Source organism: Pieris rapae, chromosome 10 (assembly GCF_905147795.1).
Source record: "Pieris rapae chromosome 10, ilPieRapa1.1, whole genome shotgun sequence".
NCBI lineage: Eukaryota > Metazoa > Arthropoda > Insecta > Lepidoptera > Pieridae > Pieris > Pieris rapae.
The window spans coordinates 9,036,903-9,058,527 of NC_059518.1; the positions used below are offsets into that span (position 1 = coordinate 9,036,903).

The 21,625-nt window shown below is 32.6% G+C and overlaps 1 protein-coding gene across 1 annotated transcript in view; it reads left to right on the forward strand.

Annotated features, from left to right (window-relative positions):
• LOC110994008 (protein O-mannosyl-transferase TMTC1-like) overlaps positions 1–21,625 on the forward strand; it is an 82,607-nt gene that overhangs the window by 19,068 nt on the left and 41,914 nt on the right. The window contains exon 3 of the mRNA XM_022260474.2: positions 396–1,203. Coding sequence (XP_022116166.2) covers positions 396–1,203 — 808 coding nt within the window. The remainder of the gene's footprint in view (positions 1–395; positions 1,204–21,625) is intronic.

Consider the following 21,625-nt stretch of genomic DNA (forward strand, 5'->3'; position numbering starts at 1 on the left):
ATATTACAGTCACGAAGGCTAGGCATAAATTTTGAAGTTGAAACTAACGACATCTTTGGGACATTATATCGCATACGTGGCATTCAAAACTCTTTTTCAACTTTATTAACAAAAGACTACTTGTAGTGTATATTGAAAAATAATGTCCCCCGCTGTATATTCCTTCTAGTTAAAAAAAGCCACTTGCGAGCCCTCTAGCCATGTCAATGTCTTTGGGCTGCCATATAACAACAGAAAATTCCACAGCCGTTTGCGGCTGTTATATAAAAATATATATTTTTATGCAGGTTATCCGTCTAATGCTATACGCACTTTTGCATCAATAGATTATAACCTAGTGGAACAAGTACGATATTATGATACATGAAAGGTAACATTTCATTATTTCTTTGCAGGCGAGCGATACTCTCGAATCCCGATGTCATCGGACATACACCGATTAAGGCGTTATTTGAAAATGACTTTTGGGGAACACCACTCACTGATCCTGGATCCCACGGCTCGTACAGACCACTGTGCGTCGCGACATATCGTCTCAATTACGCATTTAGTGGATTCAAGCCCTGGAGTTACCATCTCCTCAATGTCTTCTTCCATTCGACGGCCACTGCACTTGTCGTGATAACAGCGAAGCGGCTTTTACCCACATATTGCATGAAAGTTGGAACCGTGGTTACCGGTTTGTCCTTCGCCTCACATCCAATCCACACAGAAGCCGTCGCCGGAGTTGTGGGCAGAGCAGACCTGGCCGCATGCAACTTTTTTCTACTGAGCTTCCTGCTATACACGGAACATTTGAGAATCAGAAATAGGAGCCATCGTCGACATTGTAGGGACAGTTACAAACAAATTCTCACGCGTCATCTGGACGCTGAAGATCAAAACTTTCGCCTTAGCTGTCATGGACTCGTTCAACAATTATTGATGAGTGTTAGAAGATTGTTGAAGGCTGGTAAATCTGGGCCCTTGAAAGTGTTTAATGTGTGTGAAGTTAGCGTGGGGCCCGTGCAACTCAATAAGTGTCATTGTAACAGGTGTGCAAGTGAAGATACAGGTGAATTCTTACAATGGTGCACTCTAGTGGGGACACTTTTGTTCGCGACAGCAGCGACTTTGTGCAAGGAGCCAGCTATTATGGTGGTGCCTCTTTGCATAATATACGACTTCTTGAGAGATATTCGACAGGACGAGCCGTTTTCAAAGGTAAGATGTAAAATTCTCTTTTATAGATATTAGATTTACGTTCCGGGGATATTGGATGTATTATTTGACTAAAAGGAAGGTGTCATAAAACCATTTGATATCGTATATCAGGGTACGGAATCGAAGGGTTTTTGTTTCGGGGTTTAAAGGTCGGGATATGGATATCAACTTTTATTCCCTTTGAGTCCTACTTTGTGTAATATGATATACTAAGTATTTTATATATTTCGCATTAGTTCCTTTCCTTTTACTAAATACTATCCACTGAGATGAGACTATAGTATAAAAAGGCATTAAAGATGCATGTTAGAATGAACATAGCTGACTAAAATTGTTACGGCTAATGGCGACGTGTATCTCGCTCGTATATAATATATACATATTAATATTAAGTTTCTCATGTAAATAAAATATTTCTGTTTTTGTAATGAGAAATAAAGTTCTTTAAACATTTATAAAAGTGTATAATATAGGTTATATTATTTAATACTATTCAGAGTACGGTAGGCCTAGTGGCTTTAGTGTGCGATTCGCATAGCTAAGGTCGAAGGTTCGATGCCCAGCAAGAATGGATATTCTTCCTATGAGCGCATATTACATTGGCTCAAACGGTGAAAAAAAAACATCGTCAAGAAACCGGCTTGCCGTTAAAAGTCGACGGCGTGTCGCAGGCTGATTACCTCTACTTGCCTATTAGACTGACAAATGATTCAGAAATTGGAGGACCAGAACTAAAAAGTGTTGTAGCCCCATTGATTGTTTTTAATACAAATTATACTCATATATATATATACATATACCCTATACAGTATATACACAAATACACTATTATTAGTGTACAACACATTTAAATAAAACTTCTTTAAATAATATAAACGTATCACTGTACGCGATTGGTATGAAAACTCGAACGTAAATGTAATAAATTTCACATTAAAGAAATATGGCATGTTATATAATAAAGTTGCACAAGGCATTTTCATTAATACTATTTGGGAACTATTAGCGAAAATAGTGGAACTACCTTCATAATCCTTCTAATCCAATTTGTATCTCTGAACGTCTTGATTGTTTTGAAGTCGTGGTCAGAAGTTTGATTAGATGACGGCTGCTAAAGTTCTCTTATTTATATGTAAACATCCTGACAATTCGTTACAATTAAAGTAAATCTGGTTCAGTCAATTTAATGAGTTTACAATAGCTTAATATAATAATGACTGTCTATTTTAAACAGTGATTTGGATATAACTTATTTGCGATTTAAAACGGCTTTTTAAATTTAAAATTGTATGCTATTGCTGCCTACATAAATACACATGCAATAATAGGCCGAGCATAGATTTCATCAAGTTTCATTATATTAAAGGAAGCATAAAATATAATATTATGAATATTTACAAATGATAATAGTTAACAAGCTTAGTAATTCTACATCATAGACTACAGACATAAGACAAACTGCACTGAAATTACTAACCACCAAATTCCACTATCACTTTTTTTTTAATTGGTCTGGATACAAGTTTATTAGATAACCTTCTTTTTTATAATATTTTTCGAAATGGAGCTATCGGTTGTTAATAAAAAAAACAAAACCAAGAATATAAAACCTTCAGCCGACACGAAGAGCATTTAAAAAGGACAGGTATATAATTAAATTAAATTTTTGGACATGGATATGCAGATGATATTACGTGGGTCTCGCTTAATGAGAATTTCTACCATATTTGTAAAATTAATTAACTGCCCGTTGATGTACTTAGAATGTATATTTATCCAACTGACCTAAAAAGAAAGGTATCAGAAAAATCTTTGTGAAATAAAAATAAATTAAAAATTATATGTTGTACTTCATCAAAAACATTTCGTTACATATCATAATTTGTATTAACGACTATTGACGATTATTTAAATGATCCTAATCCAGTGCCAAATTAAGCCGGGCGCGGGGCCTGCACCAAATTCTATCAAGGGGCCCTTAATAGAATTTGCTACAGGCCCGTAACCAGACAAATTTAGATATAGTAACACTTTCAATTAAGAATTATTTAAGCAAAGAAAATCATCAGCTTCAATAAGTCTTTATTGAAAGTGTTACTATATTGGACAAACTTTGTAAAATACCTACTTATTTTTATGATTAAACGCGAAGAAATCGAGTTTTAGATTTGTAAGTGGAAGTTAGGCAAGATTTATTATGATGCTATGTAAATAAATACGCGTTACGAAGCGCGGGGCCCCCAAATCTTCGTGGCCCGTAGCATTTACTACTATTGCTACGCTACGCTTGGCTAAGCCGACACTGTCCCAATCCTTAGAATTGATTTGCTCCAATTAAAACAATTTGTATGACTCAAAACTTGGCAATTTAAAAGGGTGGCGGAGAGTTTCTTGCCCGCTCTACGCCCTTGACTTTCGAGCTGGCAGTATTTGTAAATTAGAATTAATTTAACATCTTTTCTGTTGACGTTTAGAAGTAAGTTGTAATTGTTACGAGTATGAATAAAGTAAGTTTGAGTTTGAAATAAGGACTAGGGTAATAATAAATAAATGTATTCTGTCTTGCTTCTTGATATTTTAATCTTACTGTTTCTTTAGTTTTTTCTTATAACAAAACAGTCTAACAACGGGTTGATACGTAGATGTATAATGTACAATCATATTTGTTTCTAAATTATTATGAGTAATTCTGTGTTTGTTTTCTCTGTTTAATATGCCTACGCATGGGTTCTCAACTAGAGTATTAGTTCAACCGAGTCAACAGTCTTGTTTAAATAAGGACCGTTTCTTGTAGGGTAGGGTAAATGCTACCGCTTTCGCATGATAAGTATCTTAGGGTATAGAATTTAGTACAAGCGTCAAACTATAATACGATTATAGCCAGTGTTATAAGATCAGTTGGAAGAGATTTGTATAAATGATATCGGTACTCTATTACGTAATATTTTCTGCTACTAAACTATTTAATATTTAATTAACACAAAATTTTGAGTGCACAAACTAAATTGCTTGCAAGCACCAAACAGGCACTGAAAGAATTAACTTAAAACATTTACAAATTGTATGATGGAAAATCGCTTGAAGGGTCATAATAATTAATTTTAATGTTCCAATTAGCACTCCATATATGATGTTTGCTCGATTGTGAATACTGAAGCCATTATAACCCAGGTTGAGTGAGCGAAAGATTGCCATTAAATGAGGCATTACACTGCGCAAGCAATTAATATATGAAAGCATTTAATACTTGTTACCTATACTACATATATACCTTATGAAAATTGCTACTGGTACGGTCGATTGTACCGAGCTGGTAAGCAAAATAAGCGATTTGGGTTGGGGATTTCTGTATTTGCTTCGTGATCCTACGTTTTTCCGTAAAAGTAAGTAGGTACCCAAGATTTCTATTTCCTCTGTATGTTTTCTTATACCATACGACCGAGTGTTAGCTGGGAACATACAGACAGTTCACAGCCGGGAATTGAACATATGAGGGGTTAGGTTAGGTTTGCGAGATTCCACGCTGAAATCACTAACGTATTTATACTAAGAGAGTTTAAAAATTAATACAAGACAACATTAAAAAAAAATAAAAAATCACTTTTATTTTGGAACATAAGATTATCAAGGTATCACTTATTCCACGTCATTCAATTTGAACCTGTAGGCATCCCTACTCATCGGCAAAGAAGACAGAGGGTGTAGGCCGAGAGAAAAAACCGGCGTAAAAAACTCTCGGTACTCTTTTAAAAAAGCAAATCATCAAACAATATTACAATATTTAAAACAAATATAGCAAATTAATTGGAAGTAGCCTGCCTAGCACTAGTCCCAGGCCCTTTTATCAACTAGATAATCGCTAACTTTATCAATACTTGTGTTGGTTTGGCATGATTTTATTTGTATTGAATTGAAAGAAAGAGCTATGCCATTTTATGTCTTAACAAAAGATAATCAATTACTTTATGCCTTTCCCACATGGGAGAGTGTCACAATTAATACTCGTATACTGAATAAGATTAATTGAGTAAGATAAACGATAAATGCAATAAATAAAATAGTAGAATCGATGTTATTCAAAATTGTGTACTGTGGTTCATAGGATAAAACTTTGAAGAATTTATTCGTCTTGATATTCCAAAGGAAGTTCCTTGTTATAGACTCTCGTTTGGTAGAACTATGCCAATGACTTTTTATTTTCTTCGCATCTGTGAATACTTTAGGTTCGACCTTATTCAACATACAATGGCTCAATAGTAGCGTTTTATTGCCAAAGCTTTCGCAAGTTTATGCCATCTCATGCAATAAAGTGATAAAACAGTTAGCTTCAACGTTCCCAACTATATATCGTACATATAAAACAAACATCAAAACACAAAGTTGCTGAATGTTTTGTTCTTTTTACGGTCAAGTATAGGTAATGTTGTTAGGTAAATAAAGATAATATAAATATCTTCGATGACTAACTTACACCGCTGGCTCTGCTACCCAATAAGTAACTTGGCCTCATAAATGACAATCACCCCGTCCTGTGCCACCTATACTCCCGATAAATTTTGTAGTAGGTTGCATGTTGTCACCTGGTAGATACCTAGTACCGGTTTTGTGTGGCTAGCTGTGTGGAAAATCCATAATTGATCGTTATAAATGTACCACTTTCTTGCAAATAAATGATTTGTTATTATTATTATTATAATAAAAGAATATAAATATTAAACGTGTCTATTTTATTACGGATGTGTTGTTGCCCTTTACTGATTAGAAACAAGTATAATAGGATTTTGAAAGGCGTATACTATATGTTAAAAATAAATTAATATAAGAGATATCTTTTTATAATTATTAAGTATAAAATAACGTCCTTTCCACACTTTGGTTATGCTATGGTTAGATCTTAAAAAGCCGCTATCCTGCTTCCGAATGAAGATTTTGAAATTCACTAATTAGTAGTCGATTAGTATCACTTATAATAAACGTTACTTATTAGGTTATTATTGATTTTAAAAATTGCCATTAAAAGCTTTTTTCGTGTAGGCTTTGCGGTTGATAAACACGTTTGATTCATTGGATCAGCTGAAACGGTTTCCTCACAATGTTCATTTTTTTATTTAAATCGAAATTAACGAAGACAAAGCCATAGATGCACAGAAGGAATTAAAAAACACGACAATATATCGTACCACTTATTCACCGATATATTTCTCTAGAAACTGTTTTAAACATGTACCATGTACCACTTACTAATCTTTATGTACTTACCCACACGCAGTAACTTCCGATTATATTACTATTACTTATAATACGCTATGGACTATTTATTATGTACAATATACTGTATATTTTAGGATCCCCGTATTGTACGTAACTCATAATTGTAACTTTGCCTAAATTAGTATCGATTCGGGAGGCCTTGCTCACAGCTCATTTACTCTGCATAAAATTAGGAGCTCGCGGGTGGCCGATATTTCTCCTATCTTGAATACTAAAGCTCTGTAGCTTTCACCATTAAATTAACATTTGGGCTTTTTCTCGATTCACCCGCCACTCGTCCCGAGTATATTTCAGTGGTCGCGTAATTTGTGGCTCGTAAATGTTCTGAAATTGGTCATCCCTTTGGTTGAGGTGAATTTATGACCTCCTCGGTCGGCCTGTCGAAAGGGGAATTAATAAGGCCCCCCTAATGGTGAAACGTACCCTTACCATCAATTTGAATGTCCCAAGATTGCCCTGAACCAGTAAAACGGGCGTCTGCCTGTGAAATATATCACTCGAGCTATTTTTCATGTTATCCGAGTAAATTGAATTCTTTTGTTGCAAAGAGCTTAAAAAGATTCTCAATTTGTGTACAAAACGTCTTTTATACGTGTTAGTATAAAACATATCTCTTTAGATAATAAGAAACAGTACGATGATAACAAACTATTTTTGTAGTATTTTATTGATCAAAGGTTGCCCGCTCGGCATTCATACATTTAATTATAACACAATGTACAATTTTTAAAATGATAAGCAATGGCATACATGACATACACCAAGAGAATTTAAATCCTGCAAGCTTGTCTTGTGTTTGCATAAGAAATATTGAATGATGCGAGATAAATAATCTCTTTAATAAAATATAAATGCAGACATGTTTCAAATCAAAAGCCCATATGGAAATTCAATTAAATTTGAATTTCGAATACAAGTATAACGCAATGAAAGCTTCAGTGTAATAAATTTGACTAAAGACTTCATATACCTTACAATTCTTTACATGCGTGCGCTAACGTTGAATGAACCGTGTTCGTGAATAGATGTCAAAGAGATGCAGCTTGTGAAATGAAACTTGATTTTAAATGAAACAAAAATGTCTCTTTGAAATCTCGATGGCGTACGACATCGAGGAAGGACGTTTATTAACGGCTGTGTTTCTGCGCTTCTCGTTTCCGCTCTTTTGTGATTGCTCACGCCATCTTTGAATGGGAACATACGTGGACGAACGACCTTTTAGAGTATTAAAGTGCTTTGTGGTTAGTTACATCTTGGTGAGCGTGAATGACACATTTAAACAAATGAATGCTACTTACTATACGTGAAGGTATAGTAAGTAGCATTCAATTCAGGAATTGTAATGATTTTGTGCATTATTGTGTGATTTGTTATGATTAATTTCTTACAAATATATTGTACAATAAAATATTGCCGAATAAGAACAGTAGCGAAATATGTCTTCTACGTACTTGGTTTTGCAATTGTATATACATAATATTTTTCACTGTGACTCGTAATGTTATAATGGATTGTAAGATGATCACGATAATTAATGGTCATCAAGATTGTTCCGATTGAGTTTGCATTATAAAATATATACGTTATAAAGTACTACTTTAATTGTACAAATATTGAATCAATATATTATTATTTATTTACTCATAGCCTTATATTATCATAAATACAAAATATATTCATTATTACTATTGTTTTTCTTTATCTACGATAACCGATTATGTCTGCCTACGGGAAAAATCCTCCCCCATTGTCCTCTATTAAATCAACAAACTAGTTTAAATATGTTAAGAATAAAATGTTCAAAGTTGTCCTTGTGTTACTATAAAATAAACTATTTATTATCTAGTTTAGGTAAAAAAGTCAACGTAGCTTAAATGTACAAATACCTGAAAAACATTTATTCTTTCGTATTTAGCTAATTCCATAACAAATGCGGCATAAAGGTCTATAAATTTAGTCAATAGCTATTATACGACTGTGTTGGGGTGCGAAAATATGGAAGCATGGGGGAGACTTCACAGCTCTTTGATTTAGGACAGTCAAAAGATAGTGAATAAATGGAATTGACGCTAGATTTAACCCATGATTAGAATGTAGAACTACACAGAAATATGTTTTTTAACACAACGAATTCATGCATAGTAAAAATAATAATTAAAAATTAAGAAATAAAAGTATAACAAATTTAAAAAGTTTAGTGCCCTGTGACAGAGTAAGGTGTACCTTAGTGTACTTTTAGGACCAAATATCTAAGTTCTTATGTTTTTAAACAAACCTTTGCAACGGACATTATAGACTTTTCAGCAATAGATACTGTGATTCCTGAAGATTAAGGTTTTTTGTAAGAAGCAAACGGGCAAGTCTCATCTGATGTTATGAACTTCCACCCACGGCCACTACCATTGCCAGAATGTTGGTCTCTTCGCTGTTCTTTAAACAATTGGTACGCTTAGGTCCATAAGGGTCAGTTTCACAATGTATGGATAAAGTATCAAAGGATCATAAATTATTCGAAAGATAAAAATATGACCTTCGCGTTTCACGACGAATAGCGCTAACTGACAGTCGTGAAACGCAATAATAGTGTTTATCGTACCAATAAGTAATAAAAGCTTATTTGGAACTTATCCGGATATTGTGAAACAGACCCTTAATCAAATAGGTTTGGAAATACTTCTGGGCAGCTGGTTCTATATAATGGTGGTGCGCGACAAAATCTGTCATAAGTAACGTTCAGATGTGAAACGACGAACGTAGAGGTGAAACGGATGTTATTTTGTATACTGCCTTCAGGTCTGATCAAAATAATATGAATGTCAAAAACGTTTACAAAATTCGCGAAAGAGCGACATTATGCCATACGTTCGTGAAACTACCAGGAAACGAGGATGAAGAAACTCAGCTGCTAGTATTAGTCCGAACAACTCTTCAAACCATGATAAATGCTATATAAAATGCAGAGACCCCACATCTCAACGCAACGCCAAGAGATCAAGCCACAAGGAAAGTCAGTGGTCGTTGACGATTCGAATCGCTCTTCGCTTCGCTTTAAGTGAATAATTCATCCTGCTTTTATGTAAATTAACTGAAATATAGCAGTACTAGTTTATCTCATCTCGTAATATTTGATTTCCGTCGAGGAGTCCCCATTACTGCGTGCTATGTAAGCTAAGGTTATAATATTAGCTGCGTTTATAGTATTTACAAAGATGATGAAGCTGTTTAGACTTTCTAGTATATTTTTTATACATATTTATATATATAAATCTCGTTATACCATATTTAACTTTGGCCTTAAAAGGTATTAAGATTTTGATCATATAAATGAAATTCAGTATAATAAAAATCTGTTAGCAGAAATGCATTTATAAAAAACAATTTTATTAAAATGACGTTGACCAGTTTTGCTTCTCGTATTAAATATTTGATTAGTTGTGGTTGCACTTCCTGGAACATTTAAATTGTTGTTTTTAATAAAACCCAGTTCATATTTAAATAACGCTGTATGTCCCGAATTAATTTAAGTCATTCAACAAATTTTGTGATACTATATATATTTGCGTCTTATCCAAAGTTTTATATCTATGTAGCACACAGCTGGCAGCAATCCGAGCGGACGTTACTATACAGAATCCGGTCTAACGAAATAGAAAATACCATTATTTTTTCCAAGATATGGCCTAATTTTGCTTTTTTAGTTTGGACAAGGCTTTGTATAGGGTCCGGAAAATTAAAACTTATTAAAAAAAAAATATCCATCTTCTTAATTTTATACTGTTTTAGCTAAGTTTTTTCTATGATAGCATTAATACAAAGTGTCAGGAAGAGACAAATGAGTATTTATAACCAAAAATCTGAATAGAAATGCACACGTTGGCTACGCGAAGTTTTTATTTATTTAAAGAAATTAATAATATTGAGTGAACTTTACATATATATAAAATATCAATTGTCATTATGTATACTTAATATTACATACCATATATTATATACATATTGCATAATGTTTAGTAAGTGATACCTGTATCTTATATTTCAAACAAAATAAAAAAATATATTTATTTATTTCCATATAGAAATTATAACTTTTAAAGACTTAACCTTATTTTTAAAAAAATAAGTTTGTTTTACATTTACCATATCACAGCAATTTACCTAGGTGAATCTCTTCAAAATTTTTATTTAAAACTGTAAGTTTTAAAAATTGCAATGCAACAATGAATCAGTAAAATAAACGGGATTTAATCTAGAACAATTTATTACACATTCAACTATTGTGAACTATAGTGAAATAATTTAATCAAGTAATTTGAGTTAATATGTCCTGTGTGACCTAGTTAACGGTGAAAAGCTGCGTCGTGTGAAAAGTCAATAAAGTTGGAAGCTTTTAACTCCAACAAATAATTATGACTTAGCATATCATTCGAATGTTTCATAAAGCAAGAATATTAAACGTTTATGGGACTTTCTTCTTTCCTCCCATCGTTGCATTTATGGAATTTTCTATATCCACCACTCACAGTGCTCGGTCGGTAAAGATTTTCATTTATTTATAAAAGATTTGGCAACGGGAATTTTAATAAACTTCTATACATTGTATAATATTCCTGTAATATAATAATATAACCTATACAATAATATATGAAAGCAGAATTCTTACAAACCATAAATGTGTGATTAAACAATATATATTATGTGAAAGGTATTGTAAATTTTTAGAAAAGATAGCTTTAGGTAGAGAAGAAAGGTGGAAGAGATTAATTTTAAGGGTTGAAATGTGTAGGCAGGAAAGACTGTTTAAGAAAGAGAAAAGATCAGCAGCATTAATAAAATAAAGATTCTCATGCCTTTGGTCGTTGATACAGTTCCCGTGTATAAATTTCTGCATTTAACACTCGCTTGTACGGTGAAGAAAAACATTATGAGAAAACTGAGCATGCTTTTTCCCATAAAGTTGACAGTGTGTCAGGCTCAGAAGCCTCACCTATAAGAAATGATCACGGAACAATTACAGAAACCTTAAAGGTTGTAGCACCATTAATATATGCTGAAACGTAATTTTAATTAACTAACCCTTAATGCTTGATAAAAAATTAACGAAAAATATTCAAATCAACAAGTTTATAAACTGAATATTTCTATTTATTTGAAGGTTATTCATGCTTAGCATCGTATTAGACGCCGGCAGAATTTTAATTATTCAAAAATCCATTTCCATACTTAAGTATGCCAAGTGTTTATTTTAGCTTGTTATGAAACCATCGAACTGAACTGAGCACGCCTTATTAAGCCCTTCAACTTCCAGCCTTAACCTTATTGTATACCTCAAGGCTTTAATTTAATAAAACGGGTCGTTATTATAACGTCTCGTAATGTAGACACACTTTCCACAGACTAAGGTTCGGTTTCTATATGTGCAAATCGTACGACGTAAATACGTTTTCGGTGTGGTACGTCCCGTGAAATCTACCATTCGTAACAATGTCTTTCTAACAATTAGTGGTTAGGGTACTTTGACTCCCAGCCAAAGAAATTGGTTTGTACACAAGGCTGAAATCCCCTAATTGACTTTTATTGATACTAAAATATAATTTGCTGGCTATTCCCTTCAATTAACCGCGTTAATTCGATCTTATAGTGATATAAAGCCTGTCTTTATAATTAGGGTCTCCAATCTTTCGTAATAATGCACTCAGATACAGATTATGAGATAAAAACGTTTACAGTACAGTAACAAACATAATAATATTATTCAATTTTGTACATTCGTTTAAAAGTTATGCGCGTGGATATATTTATACATATTTGCATAGTTCATTATAGGCCATTAGAAGGTGACACGTTATAATTACATATAGTACGTATATGCTAATTAACATAGTGCCGTGTTAGCGTTCAACCCTTTGAACTTGCTAAATTGTGTTTTACTTTGTCATTACATTATCCAATTACGTGAGGGATTTAATAAATATAGCCTTCGTGAATTTGTCTTTAGTAAATCCGTGGTGGAAAGATGATTAAGGTTGTTTTTGTTTCTACGAATAGATTATAAATAAAATTCATAAGAAATGTTATTTACCTGAAGTGGTACTTATTGAGCTGAGCTCTTAGTTAATATATGGAAGAAAAAAATCTTCTTTTTACACCAGAAATATATATGGAAACAACAATTAATATATGATGTGTTAGTTTTTAAATAATAAAACGTATAACACGTTATTAGCTAATAAAAAATTGAACATGTATTAAAAATATTTAACCGTACGTAAATGATTTGATAGAATTTTTTTAGATATATTAAGAGAAAATACCATATTCCAAATAGGATTTCAATGAATTTAAAACCTTTATTCTCGCAATAAGGGTGCTGATCACAATTTTGTGCTTTCAAACGAATTTCGAGTTAAATTACATCCGATATAATTGGCTGAAAACGTGTAATCGTCCAATTGCTGTGCTATATGAGATGAGTTTGAAACTCAATTCAACATTTGAAATCTGTACGAAGATGTTATCAGTGAAACAGGCCAAAATCGAAACAAATATTAAAAATAATAAATAATTACAGACAATGCAAGATATGCCTCTCAATATTGATGTATTGTTTATGCTTTGAATCTATATAAAAAAACTATATTATTAAATGAAAATTGAAGTTCATTATTCTATGAGAAAACAATAGGAGTTTTATAGTCCTTTTATAATATTTCGGCGATTCAATTAATTGGATGCACTATGCTCTGCGCTCTATCAAATATGCACAAGGGCCGAGTACTTCACAGGCGAGCTGAATTGTTGTACATGAAGCCAACTGATGTGAATTAAAAATGAATACCTATTTGGAAAGTCAGCACTTCGTGAATATGGAAAATTTTTTTGAACAAAAGCGGACCGTTTACAGCGCCCAGGTTAAACATAATATATGAAGTTATAAAACAAACGGCTTCTGAGTATTCAAACATTGCTATCTATTGTTTAAAAAAAGTCTGTGGCGCTACAACCTCTTTAAGTTTTGGTCTCAGATTTCTGAATCTGTTTGATGATCATTTTTAAATCTAATAGGCAAGTAGGTGATCAGCCTCCAGTGCCTGACACACGTCGTCGACTTTTTGGGTCTAAGACATGTCGATTTCCTCACATGTTTACCTTCACCGTTCGAGCAAATGTTAATTGCGCACATAGACAGAAAGTCCATTGGTGCACAGCCGGGGATCGAACGACCTCAGGTATGAGAGTCGCACGCTGTAGCCACTAGGCCAACACTGTACTATTCTCTATCTATTGTTTTATAAATACATAATTATCGGTCTCATCATTGGTTTGATGATATTAGATCATTAGGTATAAGATTCTTAACGCAGGCTTTAAAGTTTGCTCAGTCTATGAAAGCTTGTCAGGAAGCTAGCGGTGTAAGAACATCCAACTTATGAAGTTATCGGTATAAAGTATGTATATATCTGATTGCGAAATTCGTGAAGTAATACTCGATTGGAGTTTATAATATTTTAATTACAGTTTAACGCGAGCCGGAGAAGACATTAGAAAACGCCTACTTTTTATGAAATTATCATTTATGTTCGGGTTGCAGTGGAATTTGATATCAATACGTCATGGGCAAATAATATAAAACGAATGTATATAGAAAATAGTCAATAAAACAATGAAAGCCTATATAAATACTCTTTTTCTCAAGCAAACACTATGGTTTAACATAAAATACAATGGTGCTTTAATCTATTATGCCGAGTAATTGAAAATGTGCTTCGAAAGAGAATTCTTTAGTGTTCGTGGGGATCCGAAATTTCTTTAAAAGAATTTATTTTACAGCTTTGACCTTCCATAAAGGACTTCGAAATCGTTTTACGATAATGAAATTAAAAGTGTGTTGTTCTGAAATAACTTTCCAATTAATCGATGTTAAGTCATTGTGTTTGACTTGAATCAACTAGAGACCGTCTGTCCTGGGTACTGTTTTAAATAAAAGAAATAGTCTGATATAAAAATACATTTACTTTATTATAGTTTTGGTTTGGATCGGAAGTTGAATCATGTAAGACCAGTTTTTCTTTCTGCTTACTGTCGATGAAATGATATCTAGATGTATATGTCAACATAAATAAAGTATGTATATGCTATATCCGTCCAAATAAGGAATTGCGTTAAGGGAGGTTCCTATGCAATCGCAGTAGACTAACGCCTGCGAAAATGTGCACACATATGCGATGATTTTCATTTGATTACCCAAAATAACCTACTAACTAGAAATTAGAGTATTGGTCCTACGAGCCGGAAGTTAGACTAGACGCGTTTCTTTAAGCTTCAGCCGATCAATAGATGCCTCTTAGGTCCATAATATTTGTGTATGTGTATAAATAACGACATATAAACATGCCATATGTGTAATAATAAAAGCAGTGTTGGCGTAGTGGCTTCGGCGAGCGTGTCTCATCGGTCGTAGGTTCGATCTCCGGTTGTGAACCACTGGACTTTCTTTCTATGTGCGCATTTAACGTTCACTCGAACGGTAAAGGAAAATATAATGAGAAACAGACATGTCTTAGACCCAAAAACTCGGCAGCGTGTGTCAGGCATAGGACGCTGATCACCTACTGGCCTTTTAGATTGAAAAATAATCATGAAACAGATTCAGAAATATTGTGGGTTGTGCCACTAAATTATTAATACATAATAATGGGAGGTAGCGGTTATGGGTCATATGTAAATAATATATTCTGACGAAGATCAAAGGTTCGTCTTGTTCTAAGTATGACGTATAACTGAAAAATATTCTTGTTCAATTATTTCATATTAAATACTCTTTAGTTATAAAAAGGGTTATTTTATGACAATTTTTCTGCTATAATATAACAAGACGATTTCTCGCTATTCAATATGAGTTTGCCAGGGGACGACACGTGCTATAAAAGAGTTCTCAAGGAAGTAGTTATTTACTCACTGCATATATGTAAAATTCATCAAGTCTATGTACTTGATGAATTTTACATACATGCAAGTAGGAATAGTACTGCTGTCATTTATTATTCTTCCGACTTGCTTTTCCTATATAATAATAATATCATTAAATTAAAAATCCTACTAAGCATGAGAAAATAATTCAAATAAAAGAAGACAAAGGATAGAATTGGATTTAAATATTAAGACCCAAACGTTAAAAACACATAAGTTTAAAAAACTTAAAATTAGTTGCAAAGGTAAATAACAAATGAGTTTATTGGTAATTGATTTTTTAATGTTTCGAGATCTGTGGTCGTAGCCAGCCACAATCAAATGCCAGTGACGGTAAAAGAGACCTTTGTATTCTCTGAAAGTGTTATAACAACATTAAAGCACTTGTTTTATAAGTCTTACTTTAATCGATATAAAATGTTTTCCTTGCCTAAATAAGTGAATTTATTATAGAACGTTTTATCGGCGTCCCAAGCTTAATCTAAAATCGATAGAGGCGACGTCGAACAAACTTTGAGTAGTAGCTACACCTTGGAGGCGGAAGTAGAGCCTTTTTGCACCTGGCTTTATGTCGTACTCTGAAACTATTGAGAAAAATCACCCTTTCTTTCCCCATGTTTTATGGTTCTACCCTTCTTGATAAAATCGTAATTTTGAGGTATGTTCACAGAACTTTGTTGACACTTTAGGTTTTCATTATTTTACGAGATTTTCATCATGTTTCACTGGAGTATATAAGCTTGATATTCAAGTTAATATCAGTATCAAAAATATATGCAAATATTTTCATATACGATCTAAAAGCACTGATGTATAAGAAAGGCTAGGTTCCTAAATATTAAATTGTTAAATCTAGAAAAATATCCGTCATTCCAGTTTAGGAAGTTATACACATACATAATATAATTGCAGAATACATTATTAGGGCATATAATGAAACTAATAAAATATGAATCATATCTATAATCAATAATCCCTAATCCCTAATCCTATATTCTTAAAAGAGAAATATTATAGGGTGCCAAAGTCGGATCGTCACAACTAGAAATATGGGTCGTTCAGAAATCTTATTACTTATTGAATAGCTCATAGGCAGAAGTTGACCTATTCAGTTCCTAGTATTGGCAGAGTGTGGGCAATTTAATAAGGAATTACATGGTAAATATTGCAGACTTTCCGCGTCTATTGGTCTAATTTGAATTAATAAAATATACCAGCGCAATATTAAAATATGAAAAAAAAACATAACTTTATGTAACTTGTATTGTATTGGCTTTGGCCGATTAAATAGAAAGCTTACTTCTGTAATCTAAATCTTTTCTGTAATAAAACGTTTTGTAAAAAAAATCTTTTTCACATATCGTGAATACTATTTAATTAGTAATAATCATGTAATAGTATCCGCGTTACATATGCCTGGAATATAGTGATTCCAAAACAAATAAAACTTCGTAAATAATTTGTCTTCCCTTAATTAAATACTAATACATAAAAATATATCCAGAAATAAACATAACCACAATATAATCAATTTATTGTTAAGTTAGGTTATATAATATTTTGGAATAATTATTTAGTAATGTGGCTTATGAAACTAAATACCCAGTAATATAAATACATGAGAATAATTTGCATAGCATAACAGTGTTCTCGATTATATATATAATAAAGCTTTGTCGTCTGTTGCATTTTGTTTATACACATGTCACAATGTTCGTAACCATGCTCCTCCGAAACAGCTCGACCGATTCTTATGATATTTTTTATGCATAAAATTGTTTTCAGAATCGGCTATACCATTCAAAGTCCACACCAAAACATTTTTGAAAAAAGAAATAGTTTTCATTTTTTTATGATAGAGCATACAGAGATACTTACGACCCTTTATATTTTTTATTTTAGTACATAGTTATTTTTATTAAAAAAAAATCTAGAAATAATACACATGGCGAAACAACGTTTGCCGGGTCAACTATAATCTTATAAAATTTTGACGCAAAGAAAGTGGATTGTCAATCAAATCCTTATACTTTGTAGACGTTGTGAAAATCGTTTATTCACGTTTAAAGAAGTCACCGATATCAGCAGTTTTGAACGGAAAATGCAGCGCATTTTCAATCTACTTTGAGTATTTTTAAGAGTCTGAAAAAGTTCTTACGTTTCAATCGACGGAGACTTGAAGGAAATTGTGTTATTACTTTAATAGGTGTTTTGATAAGTGTATAAAACGCTATTGTAAGATGCAATATATACAGTGAATTATGTGCCCAATGTATGAATTATACTACATTGATAGCAACTGAAAGTGTTAGCGTTCATACCAAAATTTATAGAATAATGATTGCGCATTTTGACATTAATGTAAAGGCTATGGACAACATTAAAGTCATGCGTTTAAACCCCAGTTGTGGCTGGAAAGCAATTGCTATTTAATTTCTTTGGTTTCATGTCTTTTACGGTAATTTTTTTATAAATAGAAAACGTATGAGGCCATTACTAAAGAGCTTGTAGTGACATCATATTCACTCATACATTAATATTATACTTGTGTGTAGTAGTCATAACCGTTTGCTTTGTTTGTAATATGTTTCATGTTGATTAGTCTAGATCCAACCAGTTTACTTAGCGCTCATAATAAATTATATATATTTCTTTACTGGATTTCTATTAACAGTAAGACAAAGGTGGATCATCACCACGTTGACTTCATCTGCACAAAAAAGTTCTTACAGACTGTAGTACCAAGTTTATTTTTTATAAAATCAGATTTATGTACAGCTTTATGTAAGGTAATTAAGAAAATTAATTTTCCACCGCGTAGACCATACTGGGTACAATGTATTGGCGTAAAAACAATTATTGAATCGAAATTATTTTATTTCACATTCATTGGAAAATTATGTTAATTTAACATTGCACGAGTTGAAATGAAATTATTTGTTTGACACATTTATTGTTCTTTTGGTTATTAATTTTGTGACCGACCTGTACTTTGTTATTTGTACCTAATTTAAATATCATTTAAATAATGAGTCTTCAATTTAACCAACCATTGTTGTGTATTTCTGTTTCAAAGTATTTTAACGAAGTTAAAAATAGTTTAGACATAATAGATGATCAAGTATAATATGGTCACTCCATGTATTTGTATATCTATATCCACACTGTTTACACACTGTATACGTGCTAATTATAACAAACAACAATACATAAATAAAAATTCTGCGTTTACTCCGCAAGACATGAATGCGACAGAATTGATATATAACTACAAAACAAATACATCAACCGGAAGCATGTTTTTTTTCGATCTCCCTTTCTCGCTCTCTCTCATTGTCATTCCGTCAAAAACAGACAAAATTAATATCGTCCCATAGTTAAAAAGGAAATTAGGAAATAAAGTACATAGTATGTCTATTTTCGTCTATTTTATTTTACAGGCGCAAAATCTATGAATAATTGTTATATAAGGCTTCATACTCTAGGTATCGATATATAATTTTATCATTACCGCGAACAAAATACACTGGAAAAAATGACCCTTATCCTCAACAGAGGAAAACGCGGGATTTAAGTTGTACGTAAGGGGGAATTGTTCCCAGCAATCTGTTGCGGTCATGTGGTGAAAATGGAACAATTGAGATAAGAAAATAGCAACATCTTGTTGCACAAGTCAAGTTTCTTCTAGCCGCAAATACGACTTTTTTATCTACAATAAAACATTATCGAAAACGACGTTTTATTTAGTTTCCTATTTCTTTAGGCTTGAGCAATCAAAATGATTCCTTTATAGATTAAATTTTTCTGTATCTTGAAAAATAATTTGTAGAGAGCACATGACGAGTATAAGTAACAACAAAATAATCTTGTTAAAGCTAAAATGAAACGAATTTTGCAATAAATCATTGGATAAATAAATAAAGTGTACTATATATGGAAAATGTGGCACCAGCTACTTCAGTAGTAATTAATATGTTATAATACATTCTATCTAAAAAGGGCTGTCATCGCAGCCTATGGACACAATTTTTTAGAGATGCGTTGCTGGCCTTTAAGGGAAGGAGTACTTTAAATGGTTATCTAACCGCCCACACCGGAAGTCGATTCCACAGTTCGCTAGTTCCCAAATAACCAATTCCTATTTAAAATGTCTACTAAATATACGACGAAATTAGATCAATTTTAAATCGGGTTATTGTTTATAAACAGTATATTGTATTATTTATTATGAATGGCCCAAGTTTTGTGTGTGTGTCAACCGGTTATGTGAATACTACAATTTCTTTGAATCTTGCTATAAGACATTATACAGTTCATTGCTTATAGTTTAAGTATATCTTTTTAAGTTAATCAGAACCCTCTTTGCCTGCTAACAAAATGAAGACAACAAACAGATGCGTCCTATTTACCTCATTACCAAGAGGCCTTTGTAACTTTATTGAATTTAAAAATTCGTTCCACTTAGCTTTTGCCTCTGAATTTGTCTTTTAGAAAATCGAGTTTGGTAAAATCCGTGTCCAATGAGGTATGGTGCTGAAATTCTTCATATGTTCTTACATTTTTGTTATAGGCTTTTAGTTTATAATCTAAAAACAATTTTAGCCAAATTTAAAGGCCTAATTGCTTTACGTGTTACCTACAGAGCCTTCCAAGGTACATATGGCATGGATATAAATTGATCTTATTTTGTAATACGATATTTTTCTATTACACAAATAATATTGATTTAACTTAATAGTAATATACTCACTTATATTCAGTAAGGATTATATGTATATAACTCTATTAATAGTATATTTAATATCTTTTTATATACTCCTCTTAGAATTTTCTTTAAGAATTAATGCCAATGAAAACGCACATTATCGTGTTAGGTCATATACAATGACACCATACAATAACAAACGACCTGTCAACGCCGTATGTACAAATGGACATGAGCCGTAATACTGTCCACATTCAGGAGCCCGTTCCATCTAAACTTCATTCATAAATTTGAAACTTTTTCATTCATGAAAATTCAAAATATTTCAACGTAGAAAAGAATAGATGAAATACAATTACTTAAACAGGACTCGACAGACGTACTATTTCACTCTCACGAGTAGTAATAGCTTCTCTGTTCTCGTCACTCTGCTTGGCCCCGCCCATTGCCCCCTAGCCCCATTCCCCTGCCCCTCCAGCTGTCTGTGCCACCGACAATGACCTCGTATTTCAGTGGGAATTGTTCAAATACGGAACATGACTAGTGCAGTCTCCTTTAATGCTCTGTGTTATAAAATACTTGTATGAACAGCTTCTTGGATCATTTAATTGCAAGGTGTATTGTATCTTTAAATGCATTGTGGTAATATCAAAAGATAATAGGAGCCCTATAATATAAGATACAATAAATAATAGAGAAGATTTAATTTTACATATTCTGGTTTGTTTAATAGGCAAAGACGATCCAAGCCTCTATGAATAGCTCTCCAAAAATACTATGAAGATAACCAGTATGGTCTGTGAAATAAAATCACTTTAATTATGTATTATTAAAATATTATTTTATTTATCTTTAGGTTTATAGAGCGTAAAAACAGCATTTGTTTTACCTGGGCCTTTAACAATTAACGCCCAAACCCAATATCTGAGATGGTCAAAAATGGATTGAGATTTAGATCATCTTAATCTAAACATTGATGAAAGTGTGACCATTACCGATCGACGGATTGTAATAGCCGTCTGTCGATACAAGCTATCCATGGTAGGTGGGTGGATAGACCTTTGTATGAAAATGACAGTTCAACTGTGCCGATATCCTATATATATATATCTTAAGATTGTAACTTACACCACTTTTTAAAATAATTAAAAATATTATTTGTACGGTTTTATATACATTGTTTGGTTTATATTGATTATCAAACATGAGTGTAAAGATTGAAGAGATTGCGTTTTATCCGTCGCCAAAAATGGTTTTCGTAGGGTTTGGTTATTGGGATGCAGATAGGTCAATCGACTGTCACGGTCTGATCTGATATTGAAAGTCACAGATTGTGGATTAATTATTCGGTTCGTAAGTTGTATCCTTATTCATACTATAATAGAAATCGCAGTAAATAATAATCTTTTTTTAAAGTAATACGGAACTTATAAAGTATTTCACAGCTGTAGGCACTAGAATCTGAGTCTGAGCACGATT